The following is a 13,102-nucleotide window of genomic DNA, read 5'->3' on the forward strand; positions in this document are numbered from 1 at the left end:
TTAGGCCCTGTGACCTCCTGGGACACAGGCTTTTGATCAGGTTTCCAGTACTAGGCATGAATTCTTTCCTGTCAGTTGCCGCCATAACCCTCATGCCCTTATTGCACCAGTGGGCACATCTTCCTGGTAGGTCATTATTGTTACGCGCAGGGTTCATTACTGAATACAATCTCACATCATCTTGAGGAGGTCAAGGGCAGTATTTGGGGGGCAGGTCACTTCACATCTCATCTGTAAAAACTGATCTTGTGTTAGACCAGTAAGGCGGCGAGCATCTTTAATTCCAGCACTGGGGAAACACAGATGCAACTCCGTGAGTTCAAGAACAGCCTGAGCTACACTGTGAGTTGCAGGCAAACCAAAGCTATACCGTGAGATTTATGTAGCCTCAAGTGAGAAAATAAAAAAAGCGGTCTTGGGGGGGATTACTGTGAAGATCAAAGCGGGATAAACGACCCCCGTAACCCTCCTCCGTTAGGTTCAGCGAGGTCGGGGGGTGGGACGGAACGAACCAGCTCCTATACTGTGCGCAGGCGCGCTGCTCTAGGACGCAGCGGGTCGGCTCTGCGGCTGCGCAAACGGCTGTTTTTTTTTTTTCTTTCTTTTGCGGCCTCACTGCTTGACGGCTGTAGCACCGCCCCCCAGGTTGCCCGGGTAACGGTGGGCGCGCGTGGTCGCGGAAGGTAAGGCTGACTGGAGGCCGGGCCGTCCTATGTGTCCCCCGTGCCGAGAGTGTAAGCGTCCTCGGGCGCGAGTGGGGTGGGGGCTGACTGCCACTCAGGAGCCCATGGGCACAGCGTCCTGCGGGCAGCTGAGCACTCTGCTTGGCTGACAGGTGCCGGCTGCCCCAGACCCAAGCTGGCCTTGCCTTGGCCCTCAGCGCAGGAGCTGTGTATGCAGTGAGGAGCACAGACGCAAATGGGTTTTCAGATGATGAGGCGCCCACGAGGGCAGAGGATGGGGCTGAGTTGGCAGCGTGTTTCTGTGCCCAGCACCGGATCAGATCGAGCGTGCTGGCCCACCTGTAATCCCAACGTTTGAGAGGTGGAGGCAAGAGGATCAGCTGTTTTTAAGGCCATCCTCAGCCACGTGTCAAGTGTGAAGTTAGTCAGGGCTACGTGTGGCCTCGTCTCAAAAATGAAAAGAAATAACTGATAAGAGATCACGGGTGAGTTTGTCATAGGGAGGCTTGTTTGGCACCTGCTCCAAGAATGTTGGAAAACTAAATGCGTCTTTATTGCTTGTGCTTGGATTGACATTTTGGAGCATCTAAAAGGGGTCAGGCTGACCAGTGGGTGTGATGGTTCATGGTTTTGGCCCCAGCACATGGAAGGCTGAGGCAGAGAGATCATAATGAGTTTAAAGCTAGCCAAAACTACATGGCAACACCGAAACTTTTAAATGTAAGTTAGGCTAGCAGATCAGGGAGGGGAAGGATAAAGGACAGGCCTAGCTTTTGGTGGACAGAAATATGCTCTGTGGTGCTTTGGCGCCAGCTATGCCCAGGTTTGGAAAGTGAAGAAGTAACAGGTACACTCAGCCCTGAGTCGCTTTGCTCACCTGTACAGGGGGAATAAGAATAATGCCAAGGCTGGAACTGTGGCTCCTTCCATAGAGAGTTTTCTTTGAACGAGCCAGGCCCTGGGTTCACACTCTAGCACTAGAAAAAAGCAAATTACAGCCTTTCAGTCCTCCACAAGACTGACCTGGTGGTCCTCCCAAGACATTAAATGTGCCCCGGACACATAAGCAATGAACTTCCACACCCCGCCTTCCTCTCTGCTTAGGCACCTACTTACTGCTGTTCTTTTGAGACAAGGTGTCACTCTATAGCCCAGGCTGGCCTGGACTCAGAACAGTCCTCCTGTCTTAGCCTGAACACTAGCATTACAGGCATGGACCACCACATCAGGTCTTACCTCTGCGTTCCCTAGTAACAGCACTGAGCAAAGGGCTGAGCTCGGCTCCTTTACAGAATAAGGACAGTTCTCCAGTGCCATTTGTGTGTGTGTGGCCCAGTCAGTGTCTGGAACCCTGGACCTGCTGACGATGGCTTCCCTTGTGCCTTCACGTTGGGGTGTTCTGCTGGTGTGGCAACAGGAAGAGTTTCTTTTTTTTTTTTAAGCTATTTTTATTTTATCTGTGTATTTTGCCCACGTGTGGGTGCTGTGCACCACATGCAAGAACAGACCAGCCGCTTGCAACATAACCTCTGTCAAGAAGCAGAGTGTGGCTTCTGGGTTTGCTTTCACCTTTTTCTGTGCTCTGAAACCCCAGTCCGTGGGGTGGTGCCTCCCACATCCAGGGTTGGCCTTCCCATCTCAGCTCGTCTAACCTGGACTTGCTCAGAGGCCTGCCTCTTCAGTAGAGTCTGTCAGACTGACAGTCATCTAGTTACAGTGCTCTCTGGGGAGCCCTTCAGCCCCCTTCCCATGCAGCAGCTCTGGTCATACATGCTGTCAGCATTATACATGTCGTGCACAGAAATGCTCGGCTATGTTCATTGAGAAGCCTAAGAACTTAACTTATTTTGCTCTGTCAGTTCTAAGAAGATAGATCCTGGTGATTGCTTTCATAGACATATATACACACACCCGTATATGCTGGCATGTACGCATGTGCCCTATGACATGCAACACTTGAGTGTTTGTCTTCCTGAGGAGGCCGGAAGGGTGGGTCTGATTCCCTGGAACTGGAGTTGCAGGTGGGTGTAAGATACCTGGTGCATGCTAGGAATTGGACCCATGGGTATCTTTGTTGCTCACTTGTTAGTTGGTCTAACTTCCTAGGTCTGTTTCCCTCTTCTTATTGAGGTTTCTGGCTTCATGAGACGTTCCCTGCAGCTCTCATCCCATTTTGGCCAAGGCTTGTCATTTCTCTTATTATTTATTATTGTTATTTTGCAGTGTCTTTCTGCCTTTATGTCTTATCTCTGCACCACAAGCGTGCAGTGCTCACAGAGACCAGAAGAGGGCGTTAGGTCCTTGGGACTGGAGTTAAAGATGGCCGTGAGCTGCCATGTGGGTGCTGAGAATGAAACCCGAGTCATCTAAGAGCAGCCAGTGCTCCTGCCTCATCGTTTCTTTATAATGGTCATGAAATGTTGAAGCCACCCCCTCCTCAGGCTCAACTCTCCCTTGCCTAATGGATGCTAGTTTGAGGTCAGGAGCACCCACATCATCGTATTTTGTCCTTTTTGAGGGGTTTTGTATGTGACCTTTCAGCTCCACATAACTTCCTGGTTTAACTCATGTGCAGACCTGACCCTAAACAGCTGCTAGTTCGAATCCCCCGCCTGCCTGGTGACAGCATCTCTGTCAACTGGACTATACACATTTGCGTGGACTGTAGTTCAATAATGCTTCCTGCAGTTAGCTATTACCTGGCAGCAGCCCTGTGTTACACCCAACTTGCTTTCGTGTGTGTTCCACACTTGTTTCATCTCCTTGGGTCAGTGTGAGACCCAGAATAGAGAGGTGTTGCCTTCAGCTTCCTGGCTCTGGGCCTGGTTGGTGGCTGTGTGGCATCTCACGCAGACCTAGTCCATAGTAAACAGATACATCGTATGTCTGAGCAGGACCCACAGAGAGGACCTGGGCTCTGGCCCCCACAGCCCCATGCTTAGCCAACACACCCTTTAGAGGCCTCACTGACGCGTGTGTTCCATTGGCCGTGACGTGACATTGCTGGCACTCACTTCATAACCATTATATACCCAGTGTATGGGTAGTGCCACTGTGCCAAGCACTCTTGTAGTTGGCATTTTCTTTGGGCTGCCAACCAGATCCCAAATAAAGACACAGAGACTTACTAATTATTATTGTTGTTGTTTGTTTGTTTGTTTGTTTGTTTTTCAAGACAGAGTTTCTTTGTAGCTTTGGAGGCTGTCCTGGAACTAGCTCTTGTAGACCAGGCTGGCCTCGAACTCACAGATATCCACCTGCCTCTGCCTCCTGAGTGCTGGGATTAAAGGCATGCACCACCAACACCCGGAGGGATTTACTAATTATGAAAGCTCAGCCTTAGCTTAGGCTTGTCCCTCTAGCTCTTTTAACTTAATTTAACCTGTTTCTATCCCTCTACATTTTATATCAGGGCTTTTTATCCTACTTCCCTGCTTCCTCTGTATCTGGCTGGCTGGCCCCTGGCATCTATCTCCCTATCATCTCCTATTCTTTCTCCTTAAGCCTAAATTCCTCCTCCTACTTACTCTCGCTGCCCAGAAGTTCCACCTATACCTCCTTATTTGCTATTGGCCATTCATGTCTTTATTAGAACAATCAGGTGCCTTAGACAGGCAAGGTAAAACAGTAACACATCTTTACATGGTTAAACAAATATACACAGCACACTCTGTGAGCCCTGACTCTGAGGCCGGTTTTCTCTCCCTTTACAGAAGAGCTAAAGCCCCAAGAGGCTGGGGGAACTTTTGCCCAAGGTTTCACATCTAAGGGGCAGCAGCTTCCTGATTTTGGTGTGTGCAGTGCAAAAGCTAGCACTAGGTAGATCACAGCACAGCCAGCCTGGCTTCAGAGTTGCTGCACACACCCACTGGCATTTGGTGGAACATAATTGGCCCTTAAATCACTCAGATCTCAAATCCCAGCACTTGGGAAGTAGAAGCAGGGGGTCCAGGAGTTCATGGTCATCCTCACCTACATAGTGAGTTCATCAGCCTGCATTACACAAGATCTTGTCTCAATTAAGCAAACAATCAAACAAACAAACAAAAAAAAAAACCAGAAAACACTGAGAACTGACCACCCCAGGTCTTACGATGTACCTTAAGGTCGGTCTTTGGAAGATGGAGAGCTAACCAGACTCACTCCACTGAGGATACATTCTTGCTTGGCTTTATCTTCATACACACACTCACACCCATACATCTGATTAGCAGTCCCTGGGGGTCTCTGAATGCCTCTTGATCAAGGAAAGGAAAATATGTTGTCCTTAAAGACAGGAATTCTCGGGGTGTGAGGTAGGCCTTGGTGCTGCCAGCTTCGGTTAAGGTGATGGCACTAGCTTCTTGAAGGCCTCAGGCTCTGAGATACCCCTGGTGACCGATCTATGCTGTCATGACCTAGTCACATGGAGTCTTCTAGTTCACTCTTATACTCTGCCTTCCCCCAGAGACCACATAAACCAGGTTCTGAGTGTGCTAGCCCTGTTGGTCCGTGGTTACTGACTGGTTCTCTCTCCTCTAGAGGCCTGTTACCCTTGAAGAATGGCAGAGGCAGTCTTCCGTGCCCCGAAGAGGAAAAGAAGAGTATATGAGAGTTACGAGTCACCACTGCCCATCCCCTTTGGTGAGGACCAAGGTTCCAGGAAGGAATTCCGAATATTCCGAGCTGAAATGATCAGTAACAAGGTGGTGGTGAGGGGCGTGGAGGACATGCAGCAGCTGTATGGAAAGGTGAGCCTGGAGACCCTGGGGACCTCAGCTGTGGGGCTGAGAACTAGACGCCTCGCCACAAACCCTCATCCCAACACCACGTAGGATGAAGCCATGTATATTAAAGACAAACAAGTAATTTACAGAAATGTAATGGGTAAAACTGGAGATCCTCCCCAGTGGATTAGGGCCTGTGGGAAGTTCCCCAAAGTGTCTGCTCTCTTTCCGTCCTGGGTACTTGTTGGATGAGGACGGCCTCTAGTTCTGGTTGGAGGGAGGGCCACTTGTTCTTCCCGGCCACCCAGACAGCTTACACCTGAAATAATCACACAGAAACTGTAATTATTTAAATCACTGCTTGGCCCATTACTCTAACTTCTTATTGGCTAACTCTTACATCTTAGTTTAACCCATCTCCATTAATCTGTGCTTCACCACGAGGTTGTGGCTTACCAGCAAAGTTTCAGCAAGTCTATCTCTGGCGGCAGATCCAAGGCATCTCTCTGACTCTGCCCTTCTTTCTCCCAGCATTCAGTCCAGTCCTCCCCATCTACCTAAGTTCTGCCCTATCAACAGGCCAAGGCAGTTTCTTTATTCGTTAATTGTAGTATGGAGCACAGGGCCCTTTGTTCCATCCCACCCGGCTAGCATACAACCGAAATAATCACGCAAAAACTGTATTCATCTAAACACTGCCTGGCCCATTAGCTCTAGCCTCTTATTGGCTAACTCTCACATCTTGATTAACCCATTTCTATTAATGTGTATCGCCACTTGACTGTGGCTTACTGGCATGAGTAAAACCAGCATCCCTTTCAGGCAGGAGAATCGTAGCATCTGCCACACTGCCTTCTTCCTCCCAGCATTCTGTTCTGTCTACTCCGCCTATCTAAGTCTGCCCTATCAAAAGGCCAAGGCAGTTTCTTTATTCAACCAATGAAAGAATACAAATACAGAAGGACCTCCTACACCAATTAATGGTAATCATAGCACACAGAGGGGACTCCCACATCACTGGCAGTTATGGACTTAAAGTGGTAGCTGGCTTCCCCTGACCTTCTCCCAGTACACTCCCCATATCTTTTTTATCACTGGGGCATTTTAAAATGCAGCCTTATGGAAAGATGGCTCAGCAGTGAAGATTCTTCTTCCAGAGGCCCTAGATCCAATCCACAGCACCAGTCTAGCCTCCAGCAACCATTTGTAATTCCATCCAGATGATCCAGTGCCCTCTCCCGGCCTCTGAAGACACCAGGCGCACATAGTATATACATACATCCGGGCGAAACACCCATACACATGAAATTTTTGTTTGTTTTTGTGTTTTGTTTTGTCTTTGTTTTTATTTTTTGAAACATGGTTTATCTGTGTAGTTCTGGCCATAGGAACTTACTCTATAGGCCAGGCTGGCCCTAAACTCATAGAGATCTGCCTGCCTCTGTCTCCCTAGTGCAGTGATTAAAGTAAGTAGCAAAAGTAACTTTTTAAGCAGCCCAGATGAGGCGTAGCTGATAGCCAAGAGTTCACCCTCATGAGCATACCTTTCTTTCAGTGACATCATGAACCTACGGAGTGGCTCCCTATCGCCACAGTCCAGTCTTAGTATTTGTGTGTTTGCTTTGGTGCTGGGATTGGCCCGAGGGTCTTGTATTCCTCCCCTGAGCTGTACCTGCCAGCTCCACTGCAGTCACTCATGCCTGTGACGCCAAGCCCTGCTCCCACCCCAAGTCAGGACAACTGGTGGGCACCCTGCCTCTCTTCTACCTTCTCTAGAGTTTGCAGTAGGTCACTGGGCTCTGGTGCATTAAGGCCTCGCTGGTCCCTGTCTGCCTTCAGCTCACTGCTGAGACCTTTGTTCACAGTGTGCAAGGTGGAATGAGGCTTATCATAGGCCGGGTACTTTTTAATCATCTATTATAATTTTATTTTTTTCTGCTTGTTCATAGTCAAAAGCAGGGGAAGTGTGTATTTTGGGGGAATCAGCAGGAAAGGGAAGGATACTTTCAGTCCAGAGTAGGATGTAATCCAAGAAATACCTCCTGCCCCCTCACCCAGTGCACTCCTGGTCACATGTGAGAAGAAGCTGGCTCTGGTGCCTTCGGATGCCAGACACAAGCCAAAATGGTTCCTCTCAGATGGGCGAGCTGGTACTGAAATCTGTGGGGCTTGGAGATGATCTGTGAGTAAAGTACATGAGGTCCTAAGTTCAGACCCCGGTACCCACGGGAAACACTCAATATTGCTGGCATGCAGACGTGTGCATGCATGCACCTGCTCTCCCATGTGTGCACACATATACATGAACACCTACATACACCACACACCTCAGAGGTGGGACTGTATGAGCATTAGAGAATCAAGGAAACGTGGGGCTGTTGAATAGTCCTAACAACTGAGCATTGACCATGTTTTCTTCTTGGAAGGGTTACTTTGGAAAAGGCATTCTTTCAAGAAGCCGTCCAAACTTCACGATCTCCAATCCTAAGCTGGCTGCCAGATGGAAAGGTAAGGCCTGCAGCTTTTGTTTGATGCTTACATGTCCTGGTGAGATGGTAAGTTCTGAAAGAGAGGCACACTGACAGTGCTCCTGCCTGGAAGATCACCTACAAGAATTACAACAAAACAGTTCTTGGTTTTGTTTCAGTTTGACTAAGAATGGCTCAGTACTTAGCCCAGGCTGGCCCTGAACTCAGGCTCTCCCATGTACCAGCAGACCAGGCAGAAAGATCCTTCTGGTTCTTGGAAATGTGTTTCACATTCCTTGGAATAGTCACAAGTCCTGCTCACACACACTGCCCTGATTTCCATCCTTTGCACCTCAGAAGACAGGGGAAAGTGTTATTCTGGCTTTTTTGTTATGCCTTGCCTGGCAGGATGCTGTGTGTATGAAGTTCTGCCTGCCTGTGCTCCTGTCAGAATGAGGGTGGGGTTTTATTTGCAGAGGTAGAATTTGCAATAGCCTTGGCATTGCTGAACATGGGGCTGGTGGTGAGGCAGCTTGGTGGATAAAAATGCCTGCCACCAACCCTTATGACCTGAGTTAGTCAGGGTTCTCTAGAGCAACAGAATTGCTAGAATGAGTGTGTGTGTGTGTGTGTGTGTGTGTGTGTGTGTGTGATTTATTAGTGTGGCTTACAGGCTATAGTCCACTAATTCAACAGTGGCTGTCTGTCTCCTGACAGAAAGTCCAAGAATTCAATAGTTCAGACCATGATGCTTATGTCTCAGCCAGGCTTTAGTATACGTGGGAATCCTAAGGAAGTGGGCTCCAATGCCAGCGAAGGGACGCCTCAGCAGCAGGTGAGAGGAACTTGCCAGTGACAATGGAGGCTAGCAGGTGAAAAGCACAAGCTTCCTTCTTTCATGTCCTCTTAATGTAGGCTGCCACCAGAAGGTGTGTCCCACATTTAGGGTGGGTCTTCCCACCACAAATAATCCAATAGTGAAAATTTCCTCAAACATGTGCCCAGCTGCTTGAGTTTTAGTTAATTCCAAAAGTAGACCTCACAAACCCATATGGTGGAAGGAGTCATTACTACAGGTTGTCCACACATGAAACGCCATGCACAGACCTACACACACGAATAAATGGAGTTTAAAACTCAAAACTAATTAATGTGCATAACTCCTTAACTTATAATTCTTTTCTTCTAATACATTTTCCAAGGCATCCTCATAAATAATACCAGTAGGTTAAGACATAAAAGAACTGCCAGGCATAGTAGTATTTACCTTTAATCCCAGCACTTGGGAGGCAGAGGCAAGTGGATCTCTGTGAGTTCAAGGCCAACCTGATCTCCATAGTGAGTTCCAGGACAGCCAGGGATACATAGTGAGACCCTGTCTTGAAAAATAAATAAATAAATAAATAGGATTTCTTTAGGGCTAACTTCAGTACAATGGTTCTCAACCTTCCTAATGCTGCAGCCCTTTAATACAATACAGCTCCTCATGTTGTGGTGACCCCCAACCATAAAATTATTTCGTTGCTACTTCATAACTGTAATTTTACTACTGTTATGAATCATAATATTAGTATCTGATATACAGGATATCTGACATGTGAACCCCACAGGGGTCATGCCCCATAGGTTGAGAACTGCTGGTATAGTGGCTCAGACCTATAATCCCAGCAAGTAGGAAGCTGAGACAGGAAGATTACCAGCTAGAGACCTCTCTCAACAGGGAAAAAAAACAAGGGGTGGGGCTGTAAGGTGATCCATGTAAGACACTGGGGTATTAATTCAGCAGCTGGTCAGGTCCCAAAAGCCTGACAGTGTGCTGAGTTGGTGAGGCCATGGCAAACCTCTATCACCACAGGTAGGGGTGTGTGTGTGCGCGCGTGCACACACACACACACACACACACACGCTCACGCATGTACAAACATTCATGTACCTCAGCACTTACAAAGGGAATTTAACCATATTTAGCAAAATTATATTTGCATTCTCCCTCTAACCTAGATTTATCTTAACAATACACTGGAGCAAATAGGAAGAAAAGCAGCATAGACTCTCTAAGGCCCTGTTTGTAATACCTGAAGAACAGAAACAACCCAGTTGAAGGAGAAGGTATCGATTGCAAGCACTAGTGTGTTCATGTAAAGAAATACATAAGCTGGGCAGTGGTGGTGCACGCCTTTAATTCCAGCACTTGGAGGCAGAGGCAAACAGATTTCTGAGTTTGGAGCCAAGCCTGGTCTGCAAAGTGAGTTTCAGGACAGCCAGGGCTGCACAGAGAAACTTGTCATGACAAACCAAAAAGAGAAAAGTAGAAGAAAAAACAAAACAAAATGTAAATTAGAGTAAGGTTGAGGGCTTACTGCGATGTTATTAAATGAGAGGCTCAGGCTGTGAGCTGTGGGTGATGCAAAATGGAGGCCTAAGAAGTATTTGGGTGCTAAAGAGATGGCTAAGCCATCAAGAGTACTGACTGCTCCTGCAGAAGACACGGGTTCAGTTCCCAGCTCCCACATGGCCGCTCACAATCTGCTGCACCAGCCCCAGGGGAGCCAGTGTCCTTTTCTGGCCTCTGCATGCACACGGTGCACAGGCACTCATGCAGACAAAACACTGATACACATTATTAAACAATTTTTTAACAGCAATCCATACTTAGTATTTTTGAAGATAAAAGAGTTTGAGGAGGTAGATATTATACCTGACTGAAAAATTACACAAGTGCACATGTGTAGTTAGGTTACGCATTGTTAGTACAACTTCTATGTTTTGTATGCCAGATGAAAAGGAAGGACAGGACCAAGCATGACTGTGCAGTTCTGTAATCCTAGTATTTGGGAGACTGCGAGGAGGATTGTGAGTTGAAGGCAGCCTAGGCTACCTGCTAATGGACCCTGTCTAAATAAATAAATACTGGAATGAACACATAAGCCAGGCATGGTGAGACACACAGAAATCTCAGCGCTGGAGGCACTGAGACGGGAGGATCGCTGTGATTTTGAGGCTCCCGTGTTACATAGCAAGACCCTGTCACTCAGAGGTACAGGATTTGCCTAGTGTGTGGACTTCCTGTATTCTGTACATCACACAGCAAAAGCAGTGTGGTGGAGCCCAGGAGTGAGGCCAGGCCTCGCAGCTCTGCCTTGGAAAGCTCATCGATACATTGTATATGTGTGAAACTTAAGTATTTCAGAGTAATTCTTCCTTGTAGAAATATTAGGAGCTGGGAAGATGGCTTGGACATTAAGAGCACTTTTGTTTCCCAGGACCTAAGTTTGGTTCCCAGTCCCAACTGTCTGAGCTCCAGCTCCATGAAATTAGACTCCCTCTTCTAGGTGCTTGCCCCCTCACCCCCACCCCAAGCCTACACACACACACACACAGTGCACATAAATAAAAATTTTAAAGTCTTAAAGCCAGTCACAGTAGTGTATACCTTTAATCCCAGTACTCTGGAGGCAGAGACAGGATGAACTCTGTGAATTCAAGGCCAGCCTGGTCTACATAGAAAGTTCCAGGACAACCAAAGCTACATAATGTGACTCTGCCTCAAAATAAATAAATAAATAAATAAATACTTCCTTTTTTGTTTTGGGTATTTTTAGGGAGTGGGGGGTTAGGTTGTTTGTTTGTTTGTCTTTTCGAAACAGGGTTTGCCTATGTAACAACTCTGGGTGTCCTGAAACTCAATTTGTAGATCAAGCTGGCCTTGAACTCACAGAGATCCTCCTACTTCTGCCTTCCAAGTACCAGGATTAAAGCTGTGTGCCACCACCACCCAACAATTTTTTTTTTAAACAATCGGCTAGGTATATCCAGTTGGTTATATAACCACCCTGATGGTACCTCTCTTAGGGAATAGTCACCTGTTGTTCAAGCCTTGTGGAAGAGACTTTGGCCATTTTCTCCTGTCAGAGTGCCTCTGCTTCATAAACTGCCCCAGAATCCATCCCTCCTCCTCAACAGACTCCTTCCTAAACTGAACAGCCTCCTGCCAAGCCTTCTTAACCTGCAGATGAGACTTGGTGTTCTATTGCTGTGAAGAGATGCCATGACCATAGCAACTCCTATAAAGGAAAGCATTTAAATGCGGCTGTCTTACAGTTCCGAGGTTTGGTCCGTTGTCATCATGGCAGGGAGCATGCAGGCAGACATGTTGATGGAGAGGTAGCTAAGAGTTCTACATCCACAGGCAGCAGGAAGAGAGAGACTCTGGGCTTGGAATGGGCTTTTTGGAACCTCCAAGCCAGTGACACACTTTCTCTGTCACACCTCCTAATCCTTCCAAATAGCGCCACTTCCTGGTGACCAAGTAGTACAAATCTGTGAGCCTATGGGGCCTTTCTCGTTCAGACCACCACAGTGCTGAATTTGAGAAAGGAGACAACTTTTTTCAAGGCAGAATGAGGGGGACCCAGGAGTAAAAGCAAGGCTGCTGAATGACTTGAAACACACTTTAGAAGAAAGGGCTGGTCCTACTTGGCACCCAGCAGTAGAGCTGGAGCCCCCAGCCCCATACCCCAAACTTCACCACCATCAAGGGTCTCTGCAGCCCTTCCTGCTAAGCTCATACACAGGGCCCAAGTGTTCTGACGGATGAACGGTCCCCTCACATATCTGTACTTCTGAGCTGGGGCTAAAGTTCTGAGGGCCCATCTGAGCCAGCAGGAGGATGTGGGTGCAGGAGAGGGCGGCCGTCAGAACAAGCCGGCTGTGGCCGATACACATCACCATCCAAATGTATGACGGGATCTCGAAATTACCTGTCTTTTTAAAGTGGGTTTTGTTTCCTCTAAGGAAGTCTGTCTGGAACTAATAGAACGTCTTTCTGTTCCAGGTGTGCAGACAGACATGCCTATAATCACCTCAGAGAAGTAAGTGAGGGCGACCTTGGCTCTGGTGGGGCTGGGTTAGTCTATGTGACACAACCTGGTGTCTTTGTTTTCTCCTGACAGAGGATAATACTTGAAAACTGAGACTGAGCTTAATGTGGCTCAAATCCCATCTGAAACGTGTTGCTTGTTCAGGTCAGCCTCCCAGAACACCAACTGCTTCCATGTCGAGAATGTGTTATGAAGTCCAGAGACACCGGGACTTGGGTTCTGAGTAGGCCTCCCACCCATGTGGGCAGATGGTCCTGCCTTCTTGCTTGCTCTACACACTGTAGGGCCAGAGGGTTTCACAGAACTCCCCATCAGCCCCTCTTAGACATTCTGGAAGCACTTCCCCTGGCTCCTCAGGCACCCGT

General features: G+C 47.9%; 1 protein-coding gene across 2 annotated transcripts in view; it reads left to right on the forward strand.

The window, feature by feature from the left end:
* The first annotated feature begins 621 nt into the window (after window positions 1-621).
* Window positions 622-13,102, forward strand: part of Tsen2 (tRNA splicing endonuclease subunit 2) — a 43,488-nt gene continuing 31,007 nt past the window's right edge. For both annotated transcript variants that reach the window (XM_041637413.1, XM_041637420.1), the window contains exons 1-4: window positions 622-683; window positions 5,205-5,413; window positions 7,816-7,897; window positions 12,692-12,728. In XM_041637413.1, the coding sequence (XP_041493347.1) occupies window positions 5,225-5,413; window positions 7,816-7,897; window positions 12,692-12,728 (308 nt within the window). In that variant the 5' untranslated portion in view covers window positions 622-683; window positions 5,205-5,224. The remainder of the gene's footprint in view (window positions 684-5,204; window positions 5,414-7,815; window positions 7,898-12,691; window positions 12,729-13,102) is intronic.

Source organism: Microtus oregoni, unplaced genomic scaffold, assembly GCF_018167655.1.
Source record: "Microtus oregoni isolate MIOR12 unplaced genomic scaffold, Mior012 000002F_ref0000024, whole genome shotgun sequence".
In the NCBI taxonomy this organism is placed as follows: Eukaryota; Metazoa; Chordata; class Mammalia; order Rodentia; family Cricetidae; genus Microtus; species Microtus oregoni.